The sequence below is a fragment of the Canis aureus genome, chromosome X (genome assembly GCF_053574225.1).
Source record: "Canis aureus isolate CA01 chromosome X, VMU_Caureus_v.1.0, whole genome shotgun sequence".
In the NCBI taxonomy this organism is placed as follows: Eukaryota; Metazoa; Chordata; class Mammalia; order Carnivora; family Canidae; genus Canis; species Canis aureus.
The window spans coordinates 79,206,885-79,219,857 of NC_135649.1; the positions used below are offsets into that span (position 1 = coordinate 79,206,885).

Below are 12,973 nucleotides of genomic sequence, written 5' to 3' on the forward strand. Positions count from 1 at the left end.
TCAGGGTGTATGGATTAGAAGGGAGCAGAGGGTGGAGTGGAATGTATGACCTTGCTGAACAAGAGTTGTGTCATAGAAGATCCAGTAGCCCAAGGGGGTTGGAGGGTGGAGTTTCTAGTGGGCCAGATTACATCAGGGCAGAAATGCCAGGGCAAAATAGTCTAAATGGGAGGGACATCATTGTCTAGACTGAATTGGTGGGGAAAGCTAGGAAGGGCATGGAAGTATCTGATGAGATTGTGCTGTCCTGCTACAATAATTCTGTGCTAAAACCAACCAAATAAGGATTCTGATTCTTCCCAGATTCAACCTCTGACTCTTCTACTTTTTACTCAACTTTTATACTCAACTGTATCCCTTTTAATTTCTCCAACTGCCTTTTCTTCTCCCAGTTCCTATCTTGGCCCTGCTGCACTTTAGTCTGTTTAAGTCTGCTTGTGCTCTGTTTCTTGCCTAGCTTATGCCAACACCATGATGGTTGTTATGGACTACTTAACCAGAGAGGGGGCAGATAGTCAATATGAATATTGAAGACCTCCCAGGGGACAAGAGTTATCTGCATAACTGTTTGCCTGGGCTAGGGCACCTGTTAACATTGCTAGAGTTCTAGTGCTCAGGTAACATTCTCTATTACCATTATATAAGTACTGTCCTTCAGGTTGAGGAAGATGGGAAATGTTGGTGCAGTGACAGTGGAATAATGGAAAGTGAAGCGAGAGACTATCAGATTAGGGGAAATCAGCTGATGAGGCCATGGGAATTGTGATGAGTGAATGTGGCTACCCATTACAGGGTGCCGTTAACATTTGGGAGTGTCACCACTGAGGCTGGGACTATCAGTAATGCTGAAGTCATCATCTAGGATATTGGGTTGATAGAAGTCCTGGCCTAACCCCAAGAATATTTTTTTTCTTCAGGAAAATTCCTTTGGTTCCTTTTAACTTATATATTCTCTCTTGGAAACACTATTGTATAGCTAGTATGCCTGCCATGTTGATCTCATGTCACTTTTTGCTAGAATTTCTTTGTATAATCTTTCAAGATGCCTATTACATTATCAAATTTTTTATTTTTTTACAAATTTTTTAAATTTCTATTTCCTTATTCTTAAGACACTCTTCGTCTTTACACATTATTGCTGTTTTATGGGTTTTGTAGGTTCTAGAATTTGATTTTCATCATTAATTTTTGAAGCGTTATCTTTCGTTACTTAACTCATAGGAATCAGTTGCTAGGTTCCTTATGGAGCCAGTTGGTTTTTGTGTTTCCTTTTTAAAATTCTAATATTTAGTCATCTTTTAGTTTTAAAAAAGGGTTTAAACTGTCCCACTTAACAGTAGTATTATGACATAGCATTATAGTTAGACCTCTGTAAAATAACGGATTTGATGACTTAGCAACCTCTAGTAGAATATTAATTTTGGTTTATATATACTCAATTTTAGCAACCTCTTGTAATTTAGACGTTTGTGTAAAAAAAAAATATAGTATGTATACCATAGGAACCAAAAAAAAGGACTTACGTTTTCCGTAAGTTTATAGTCCATCAGAAGTCTCAAAGGCCATTGATTCGACAACTCTTGGTCCTCAGTAATTGATATATATTTGCCATTTCAAGGACATTTGGAGTAGAGGAAAGGTACTCTATTCACCATCTTGAACTGAGAAAATCCTTTGGTTTCTTTTAGATCTCAGGTATCAGCATTACAAGTTTGTTTTACACATGGTTTACTAATATTGTATGTTTGTGCACCCTTTGTCAGGTTTTAAAATCAAAAATTTTAAATCTCATAAAATGAGTTGAGAAGCCTTGTCTTAGTTGCTCCTAAGAAGTTTAATAACCCATCTAAAACTGTCGGTTTGGTGCTTTTCTCTTACTTGATATTTTTACTTCTAAAAGTTTTTGTGGTTACTGACCTAATCTGCTTTACTATCATTTTTTGAAAGCCAATTTTTATCACATTTTCTTAAAAGTATTGCATTTCACTTGTTAGCATACAGTTTATAGAAGAATTTTATTTGTTCTGAATCCAGTTAGATCTCCTTTTTTCATTGCTGATATATTACTTGCTTTTCTTAGATTTCCCATAGCTTCTAAGCTTTCTCCGTCTTTTCAGAGGGTTATTGGTTTTAATTATTCATGCTATTTGTTTGCAATATTACTAAATGCTATTTTTTTTCTATTATTTCTAGCTTCACTTTTGGTTACCTTTTAATGAATGCATTAATTTCCTCTTGAGCATTGATAATAGTCTTTACAGCCATGTTAAATATATTGTCAAAAATCGGTCAGATTGATACCAAAAAACTCTTCATGTTGCTAATGGTATTTTAAATAAGCTATATGCTATATGTTGGCAAATTGAACTCCAATAAAAAAATAAAAATAAAAAACTAAATGAAAAAATTGCTGAAAAGCTTTTTAGAAGACATTTTGTGCATTCCATCAGTTTACATTCACTTCAACCCAGCACCCCTCTTCCTATCTTAAATATTTTCCCTGCATTTTAAACAAAAAAGGATGTGTTTTTAGGTTTATCAGCCCTCATAATTGTAGACCAGTTCATATCCACGGTAGTTCATGTATTTAGTGGAATGGTATACAGCCATTCAAATTAAATGAACTGGGGTGCCTGGGTGGCTCAGTCATTGAAGTGGCTGCCTTTGGCTTGGGTCATGATCTCAAGGTCCTGGGATTGAGCTCCACGTCAGGTTCTCTGCTCAGCAGGAAGCCTGCTTCTCTTCTCTCTTCTCTCTCTCTGCCTATTTCTTATGCTCACTCATGCTTGCTCACTCTCTGTCAAGTAAGTAAAAATCTTTTTTTAAAAAAAACAAATTGAATTGTAGTGACAGGGAAATATAAAAGAATATATGGCATATTATAATTTAAAAGAAACAGGTTATATAGCAATATAACCTCGTTGGTGTAAAAAATACACTTATAAAATCTTAATGTTTGTTTTTCATTTATACATATTTCTTAAAATTATACATAAGATGTAGAACTTGATCTGATACACATAGTGAAAGGATTTCAATAATCAAGCTAATTAACAAATCATTTTATGTGACTAAAGCACCTGAAAACTACTCTCGGTATATTTTTCAGTATTCAATATGGTATTATTAATTATCATTATGCGTGTACATTACCCATAAAAGTCTTGAAGGTTTGACACCTAATTCTTAATAGTGATCTCTTGATTGAGCAGTATTAGGAGCTTTCATTTCAGAGTAAGCACAAGCATTTAAATTGTTGTACATCAAATATGTTTTTTTAAGCCTTTGGAGTTTTGTTAATACCTGTGAAGAATCTCAGTTTCTCCTATTTCTCATCTTTTTAGCTACTGAAGTGGTGACTGTGTTTGTATTTCAAGAACCATCACTGCTCTCCTCACTCCAGGACAATGGATTAACAGATGTCATGCTTCATGCACTGCTTATCAAAGATGTGAGTCAGCTTCTTTTAAAGAATGCTCTGTGCATACCCCTCCCCACAATATACACAAAGACATACTCCCTACTATCTGCTGTGCAATACCTAATCAAAGTTTTGTGGCATTCTATACCTGAACGCTTTTAGAAGTCTTCAAACACTTGATCTTCTGTCTAGGTTCCTGCTACCCGTGAAGTCCTTGGCTCCCTCCCAAATGTATTCAGTGCACTCTGTTTGAATGCCCGAGGTCTTCAATCATTTGTACAGTGTCAGCCTTTTGAACGTCTTTTCAAAGTTCTTCTGTCTCCAGATTATCTCCCAGCCATGCGAAGGAGGAGGAGTTCTGATCCTCTTGGTAAGTCACTAGGATTTATCTTACAATAATCTGTTCACTGTTGTGTCAAGATTTTAGATGATTATCAAGCCACCAATTGGCAAGAAAATCCTTTATTGACCTTACATCATTTCTCTGCTAGGTGTGCTAAGCTTAATGGGAGTTATCACTAGAGTTGTCATTATATCACTGTATACATCGTATTGCAGGTAGAAAAAGCATACTTCATCCTTACCCTCTGCTCATATTTTCATGCTTCTCAACAGTTCAGTGTGTGTGGGGGGTGTGTTTCAAAAAGTTCAGAGTTTTAATCCAGATGTGACCAGACTTCGGCCATAGAAACCTTTCCCTTCCTAGGCCACCTGTAGGACCAGATCACGTCCCCACGTGGTTCCAGATCTTCGAGCAGTACCTCCAGCCATGTCCTCATGCTCAATTTGCTGCAGCATTTGGGTGGATCAGAAACGGAATTGTAGCAGTGACTTGTAGAGGCTATACCCCTTCCTCTTGGGTTAGGGCAAGAGGGGGCAGTCCTGGATTCTCACGTGGGCTCCCAGGAGGCGGGACCTGCACTGCGCCACTATCTCAGTGGGAAAACCCAGAGAAGCAGGAATTACCCAGTGGAGATCTTGGAGGTGAAGTCACCTAGGGCATGGAGTCTGGCAGAGGTGACAGCACAGGGGGAAAAGGGGCTCCTTGGGAGTCCAAATTTCTGCCTATCATCATTCTGTGCCATTTTGATGCCTCAGTGGTGAGAGTTTGAGAGAAGCTGAGGACTTGATCCCAGTGACCTTTGGAAGTTGGCAAATAAGGGATGGTATTCCTCGGACTATCAACAGCTCATTATTAGACGTACTATCATGGTGCTAGTGAATAATGGGTATTAGGGGTAGTATATTTCCGGGTTCACCATCTAGTCTGTAGCAACAGGAGATACAAAGTCTCTAAGATAGTGACAAATGAATAGATTTCCTTCTCAGTGTATTTGAGACCAGATTATTGAAGAATAATGAGAAGATAGGACTCCAGAAATAATCCAGTTTTTACAAATGTGCTTTGTGCTTTCAGCCACCACTGTAGCATTCTAGCTATTATTATTCTTTATTGGGGCAGCCAGAGGATTAATGGTTTATGCTTCTTTCTTTTCTCTCTCTCTTTACAATACTAGTTCAGACCTTGGCAGTAGAGATTGCCAGGGTAGAATGTAGTATATGCAGCTATTTAAAATATGTTTAATAGACTGATAAGGGTTTCTTCTTCCTCTTCAGTGATTTGCTTTCAGAAGTTAGTCTGAATTCATTTAAGAAAGCATGGCATGAGGAAATCACAGCCACCAGCTCAGATTCTTCTTTTCTCCTCATTGGCAGAGAAAATAGCTCAAACTCTTATTTTCTTCAGTCTTTTAACAGTTCCTTTTTTGCTTTAAGGGGATACTGCATCTAACCTGGGGAGTGCTGTTGATGAGCTCATGAGACATCAGCCCACCCTCAAAACAGATGCAACGACTGCGATCATCAAGGTGGGAAGTGATAAGGCTGACCATGGGCATGAGATAGCAGTTAGGGTTTTTTGTTTTTTGTTTTTGTTTTTGTTTTAAAAAAAACTTGGCCTGTTGGAGGTCATTTGGATTCTTGGACTTAGGCCTAGAAGAGGATTATGTCTGCCTTATTTTCTCCATGTCCTTGGGTTGGTACTTTGTCCCCCTCCCCCAAAAAGTCACTTAGGTATTGCTTTCTTCTATAGGACGTGAACAAGTTGCCAGGATTTAGCTTCTGTTTGTAAAAGCATACTACTTTTTCTAATCTTTGTTTCTTGGTTGTTTTTTTTCCCCACATTTAGTAGCCCTGCCAGTTGCCTGTTTAGTATATGAGTTCCTGGTGCTTGTGAATAAGGACATGGAGTCAATTAGTTAACATCTATGGGACCTTGAACAAGTTGTTTAACTTCGCTGAACTTCAGTTCCCTTGTTTGTAAAATAGGATTGATGACTATAATCCATGAGTGATGTATGTTACATATATATATGTGTGTGTGTGTATGTATATGTATATAAAGATAAAGTGTTTTGGCACTTATGTGTGTAACACATAGAAAATGCTCCAAAAATGTTAGTTGTCCCATTTCTTATTTACTTAATCCTATTTCCGGTGTCTTTCAGTTACTTGAAGAAATCTGTAATCTTGGAAGAGACCCTAAATACATCTGTCAGAAGCCATCAATCCAGAAGGCAGATGGCACTGCCACTGCTCCTCCTCCAAGGTCTAATCATGCTGCAGAAGAGGCCTCTAGTGAGGATGAAGAGGAGGAAGAAGTACAGGCCATGCAGAGCTTTAATTCTACCCAACAGAATGAAACAGAGCCCAATCAGCAGTAAGTATTCACAAGACAGGTTCCCTAGCCTCGTGATCTTAGGCATGTGATTTTTATCCATAAAAACCAAAGGAGTTAGTTCATTATAAGGTTCTTCCAGCCCTAAGAGTCTAGTTTTTCTTTCTTTAACCATTGTGTGCCATTTATGCCTTCATATTTATATTGGTTATCTTAGCAAGGTGTCTTAAAGTTCATGGAATTGAATCAATTCACTATATCAAGTTGATGGGCTTTTCTCAGAGGACTTTTCCCCCATTGTTGATTTGGCATTTGCATCATTGTTTTGTTTGCATAGGTGAACACATATGAAATATACTTTTGAAGCTTGTCTCCTAAGTGCTTAAAAATTACAGGGTTTTGGGCAGCCTGGGTAGCTCAGCGGTTTAGCGCCACCTTCAGCCCAAGGCCTGATCCTGGAGACCCGGGATCGAGTCCCACGTCAGGCTCCCTCCATGGAGCTTGCTTCTCCCTCTGCCTGTGTCTCTAACTCTCTCTCTCATCTCTCATGAATAAATAAATAAAATCTTTAAAAAAAATTACAGGGTTGGTTTGTTGGTTGGTTTTTGCTCTTGTTTCATTACTCTATTCATTCCAGATATATCTGAAGTCTTTGGAATGTACTATATGATTGTAATCAGGCACAGTAGATATTCCTTCTTATTTCTATTTATTTAAGAGGTTTCTCTTATTTTTTTTTATTTATTCATAAGAGAGAGGCAGAGACACAAGAAGCAGGCTCCATGCAGGGAGCCCAACGTGGGACACGCCCTGGGCTGGAGGCGGCGCTAAACCGCTGAGCCACCCAGGCTGCCCTAAGAGTTTTTTTAACGTAAAAATTTGACTACCTGGGTAATAAGATGGGCTCAAAATCTGCTGGCTGGTAGTGGATAGTGTACCAGGCTCTTTGAACTTATATTGTTCATATGCAAGGGATGCAATGTAACTTGTAGCAGTAGCTCTTAAGTTCATGGTAGAAGAGCGTGTGATCCCTCTGGACTGTCATTCATTTAGTCATTTCATAAGTGCTCTTTTGGTTCATAGATAACTAGTCCTAAGAAAAGCAAGAACATTTTAGGTGTGGATATGAATGGGTTTGGGCTGGTCTTGAAGGATGGCTTGGAACTCAAGAAAAAATTATTGTGGAGTACATAGAAGGAGCAAAAGCCTAGACTCAAACTTTGGTGTGCCCTCTTGGAGCTCAGGAAGTAAGGAGTTTGTTGGTACGAGGTTTGGGTTTGGGGTGGGGAGGTTGTTTCTTTTTGGAAGAGATGCATTAACTACTAAGTACATTGATTTGTTGAGCAGATATCTTACCCTTTTCTGCAAAGGCAACTCTACCTTCATTCTAGCAACATCTTCTATTTTGATTAAAGTGTTCTCTCTCCGGAAGAGGAGGACACCTGAAAGAAAACAAGACTTTAAATGCAGAGGAGTCAGAATCTGTGCTTCCTTGCCACACCCTTGATTGTTAGCCACCCTGTTGGGATTTGGTTTCCTTTCCTGGCTACAAAACAAGGGAGGGTTTTCTTAAACTTGAGGAGTTAGGGTGGTTTTAAGTGAGGCTTTATATGTTCATCTGTATATAACTTTTTCTCTACCGGAGTATCTTGGAGATACCTTAGATCTAATGTGCCCAGATTTCAGGTGTCATAGGAAAGTGACATTTTCTCAATGTCCTTGTATTTTTTCACTCCATGCTTTTCTTGTGATATATGTCACTGTGTTCTATCCATATTCCCCCAACCCCAAGTTATCTTTTTTTAAAGATTTTATCTATTAATGAGAGAGAGAGAGAGAGCGCGTGGCAGAGACACAGGCAGAGGGAGAAGCAGGCCCCATGCAAGGAGCCCGACACGGGACTCGATCTCGGGTCTCCAGGATCATGCCCTGGGCTGCCGCCTAGCCGGCTGCCCAACCCCAAGTTACCTTATCTCCTTTTCTGTCTACCAAGTTCCTGCAAAGACAGTTCAAATGTTGAATTCTTAAAGGAGCTTTTCCTTTTACCTCCAAATAAGAAGTCATGTCTTCTGTGTTCTTGCAAAAGTTTTGTTGGAATTATTCATATATTGTAATGGTTTCTCCCATTATTCTGTATGCTCCTCCAGGGCAGGGACAATGTCTCATTTCGTAATGTATCCTGATTGTTTTGTGTATAACAGATAATCTGTCAGTAAATGTTTATTTGGCACTTTGATGGAATGCCTCAGGAGCATTAGAGGAAGGATTTTCTGAATCTTAAATGCCAAGAGAAGTGGGTCCTAATGAAACATGAATAAGAACGAAGAGATAGTAAAAATGTAGACACCCACAAGCATTAATATTCTACCATAGTGTTAGTCATAATGTCACATCTACACTACAGAGGACTCTAGTAATTGCTGTTCCATGGTATTGATGTTTTTCTATACTCTGCATGATCTGGGTGTTCATCACTACCTTATTCACGTAACCTATCTAAGAATCTCATAAATGTTGACACACATACTTTCCCACTTCTGCCACCTTCAGAAGCCTTGATTGTATCACTGTGGATTATTAGGGCTGGAAGGAAAAAAAGCAAGAAACTGCCTAAACTCAACCTCCATCTTGAAAGCCACAATATATTAAAGGAAGTTCTTTTATCTCCTTGTGTGAGGTAGTTACGGTGGGAGTTACTATGTACTTTCTGCCAATATGGGAAGAGCCTTAGAAAAATATACAATGCGTGCCTTCCGTCTCTCCAGAAGTCTTGTTTGTATCCGCTACTTCACTCCCGGTGCAAAATTCTTCAGTGGGACTCCCAAACAAATTCCAGTCACACATGTCTTCATCTGTTGTCCAGTACCTTAATTAAATGCATGAGTAAATTTTTTCCAATGTTTTTTTATTGAGGTTTAATTTCTGTAAATTGCACAGATTTTTAATTTCCTATTTCTCTACCTTAAAGCAAGGCAGGCTACTTCTTTCTTTTTTTTAATGGAGAGAGAAAGTATGCGCATGTGCGCTCACTTATTGTTGGGGCAGGGGCACAGAGGAAGAAAATCCTCAAGCAGATTCCCCATTGAGTACAGAGCCGAATGCTGGGCTCCATCTCACAACCCTGATATCATGACCTGCCCAAACCAAGAGTTCCTATGTGATGGTCTGAGCCTGGAAGCCAAAAGATGAGGATAGTAAAAAAAAGCGGTTACTGAACAAGCTTATTCCTAGATTTGGATTAAGAACCACTGTTGTTTTCTCTCTTGTTCTCCCCAACTTCTATCTAGCAAATGAAGGAAGTACCTGGGTCCCATTTCATAATATTACTTCGGGTCTTTGCCATTACCTTTGGTTTCTACAAAGGGGCAAGCATTTCAGTTGGGCTAGAGCCACACCTGTACTCCTTAGCTTGTAGAGATAGATTTCTGGATTCTTTCCCAGGAGGTGCATCCAGGCTGGGGTAGATGATTGATAAAAGTAGTAGGGAATGCTACAGTGGTTCTGAGAAGGAACTTTACAGTCAAGGAAAGGTCGCAGTCTTCCCATGGAATCATTCTACTCCTGCCTTATAGGTCCTCCCTTTGTACAGAGTTCTTCGCTAAATTCTTCATTGGGAGTTTTCACAACATCCTTGCCAAGCCCTGTTTCTGGATATTTCATCACTGAAGCCATTCATGATGCCTCTCCACTCGGTCTAGTCTACATTTTGCTGTCAAATGTCTTCATGCCTGGCAAATCTTTATTTATATCTTACCTTGCTTGAAGATAAGGACTATAACTTATTGGAAATTCTCTTGCTTTCTCTCTACCTTCTATTTCTGCCCCTCCCCCCAAATATCTTCAAGGGCCTATATGCAGAATGCTTCTTATTAGACTCAAGTTTTGACCCTTCCTAGGGTTTATCTTCGAGGTAGATTTCGTTTCACTTTAATATATTTTGCAGGTTTTCTTTCCTCTGTTTATTTTTTGCAAAAGCCAAAATTGGACTAAACGCTACATTTTCTGTAGTTATGGCATTACTGCAGCCTTCTCATCTGCAGTGCAATATTAAACTATCAGAAGCAAAAGACCTGATTACAGTTTCTCTGAATAGTTCAGGGACTATTGTGATACAAGTATAAATTGTTAGGAAAGGAGCCTTGGGTATTGGCTTCATCTCTGATTAACTTCTGAATGGTTCTATGCATGGAATTTTGAACAAAATTCAATTCCATCTCCTGTTCTCTATTATAACTTAAAACCTGATGCAAGAACATGGTAAGATTGTATCTTTGTCTAGCTCTTGTCTTCAAGCAAATGTTTCAATAGTCTCTTAATGGAACTGGCTTATTTTTTAGTATTTTCATATTGATGAATTCCTCCTCTGATAGTTTGCCTCAGGAGTTTCTTTTGAGATATGTGCAAATGCTGAGTTTGTGAAAGCTTGGTTTTTCCTTTTGTGCTCTCAACCTAGTCAGGCTAGAAAAAGCTAGCTTCAGAATTGATTTCAGCTTTTTTTTCCTGTACCGTACTAAAGACTAGAAGTCTGATTTAGAGAAAGGACCTAGAATTTCATGCTGTTTCCCTTTCCTCACTTTATTCTCTTGCACTGGTATTGTGAATTTGTGTAACTAACTCTTTTCTCCCTTAACAGGGTTGTTGGTACAGAGGAACGTATTCCTATTCCCCTCATGGATTACATCCTTAATGTGGTAAGATTCATGATAGAGCAAACTGAGTAGAGGTGTGTGTTTTTCTGGAAAATGTCTGGGATTACTAAATAGTCCAGTGATTTCCCCGTTTATTGTCACTGGGGCCCTTAAAGTGTGAAGCAGTGGGGAAAGATGTTGCAAACCTTGTTCTGTGAGATTGGTTTGCCAAACATTGGACAACACTCTTCCCTTTTTTTAGATAATCCCAATTTTCTGTTCATTGTTACTATTCCCCATTGGAATCCACACAGAAGAGTGGCTTTGTTAGGTCAATCCAATATTACATTCTTTGTGTCCCCAAAATATATTTTTCCCATTATTTGCTATTTTCCCCATTAACTTCTCCTTTACTAATATGGCCATTTCTTTTAACTTCCCATGTGTCTCACAGGAAAAAAGGGAAGAATTTGAATTTTCTCAGAATCATTTCCCTATAAGTAGAAGCCCACTTCGCAATTATTCTATCTCGCTAAACACTTCCAAGACTTCCAAAGATCGTTTCTCTTGTGCCTATTTCTTGCCCACATTTTACTTTCTTCCCTTAAAAAATGCTTTGTTTGGTCCAAATCACTCTTCTAGAATTCTGGTTTTCATTTGCATTATGAACACACAATGAGGAAAAGTGTCCACTTTTGCTTCCGGGGGAGAGGCAATACACTATCATGCAAGGAGCAAATTAAGAGATTAGTTCTGATTTTGCCACTAATACATAAGTGTGGCCCTGAGCAAGTCATTTCTCTGGATGCTCTCAAATTACATGACTTTAGGTATGGCCAAAAAGGTAGATTGGGAAGAAGTAATTATTCCTGTGTTTGGTTTTTGTTTTTGTTTTCTTGGATGTTTAGGGACCATATCATATCTCTATCCCTATTTACTTGAGGTTTTGGTATTCTAGAAAATACTGATTTCATGACTACAAGGCTACCCCTGTCTTTACTCCAAGCTGGCCTTTAGTTCCAGGTGTCAGGCTCTAACTTTTTTTTAAATTTTCATTATCTAGATGAAATTTGTGGAATCTATTCTGAGCAACAATACAACAGATGACCACTGCCAGGAATTTGTGAATCAGAAAGGACTCTTGCCTTTGGTTACCATTTTGGGTCTTCCTAATCTGCCCATTGACTTTCCCACATCTGCGGCCTGTCAGGCTGTTGCAGGTGTCTGCAAATCCATATTGGTAAGAGCTTTTGGACAAATATTTTCATTTCTTTTTAGAAATCAATTTTGCAGTACTTTTGTACAAATGTTTTTACTCTGGTCTCCCTTTACTTTCAACTAAAAAAAGAAATTTGTGGTTATGTATTACAAGTGAATTTTGTGACTAATAGTGTGTCATGTTCTCATTGAAAAGTTCACGTTTGTTGAGTGTTTCTAGGTTTGGTATATAGTTCAACCATTAGTAGATCAAGTTCCAAGTTTTGGAACTGGGTTTTATTATTGTGTCATCCTTTCTCATGGATGCTTTTTAACACATTCCTCTGGTATTGTTTAGTCATACAGGGTTTTTTCCTTTTTCAAGCTTGATAGTCATGCATTTTAAGCATAAGTGACCTAGAGTTTATTGCTCAAGTTTTGCCAATAAATTGTTTTATTTACTTTAAATACTAGTAAAATACACATCACATGATGTTTACCTTTTTAACCATTTTTAAGTATATAGTTCAGTAGTGTTAAATACATTTACATTGTTACACCAGCCAATCTCCAGAAGTTTTTCATCTTGCAAAACTGAAATTCTATACTCATTAAACAACAACTCTACATTCTCCTCTCCTTCCCAGCCCCCGGTAAACATTATTCTACTTTCTGTCTCCCTGAATTTTACTGTTCCAGGTATCTCTTGCAAATATAATTCATTAAGGTATTTGTGTTTCTCTGATTGGCTTATTTTGCTTAGCATAATATCTTCAAGATTCATCCATGTTATAGCATATGTCATAATTTCCTTCCTTTTTATGGCTCTGTTGTATGTATAAGCCACATTTTGTTTATCCATTCATTCATTGATAGACCTTTGAGTTGTTTCTACCTCTGGGTTATTTTGAATAGTACTGCTGTGAACGTGGGTGTATAAATATTTCTTTAAGACTACGTGTGTGTGTGTGTAGTGAGAGCACTTTAAGGATCTACTTACTCTCAGCAAATTTCAAGTATACAATATAGTATTAACTATAGATACCAAGC

The 12,973-nt window shown here is 38.3% G+C and overlaps 1 protein-coding gene across 16 annotated transcripts in view; it reads left to right on the plus strand.

Annotated features, from left to right (window-relative positions):
• The window catches only part of HUWE1 (HECT, UBA and WWE domain containing E3 ubiquitin protein ligase 1), a 172,454-nt gene that overhangs the window by 87,415 nt on the left and 72,066 nt on the right, over positions 1-12,973 (plus strand). For all 16 annotated transcript variants that reach the window (XM_077887718.1, XM_077887705.1, XM_077887712.1 and 13 more), the window contains 6 exons: positions 3,345-3,451; positions 3,614-3,791; positions 5,198-5,289; positions 5,929-6,140; positions 10,732-10,789; positions 11,790-11,966. In XM_077887718.1, coding sequence (XP_077743844.1) covers positions 3,345-3,451; positions 3,614-3,791; positions 5,198-5,289; positions 5,929-6,140; positions 10,732-10,789; positions 11,790-11,966 — 824 coding nt within the window. The remainder of the gene's footprint in view (positions 1-3,344; positions 3,452-3,613; positions 3,792-5,197; positions 5,290-5,928; positions 6,141-10,731; positions 10,790-11,789; positions 11,967-12,973) is intronic.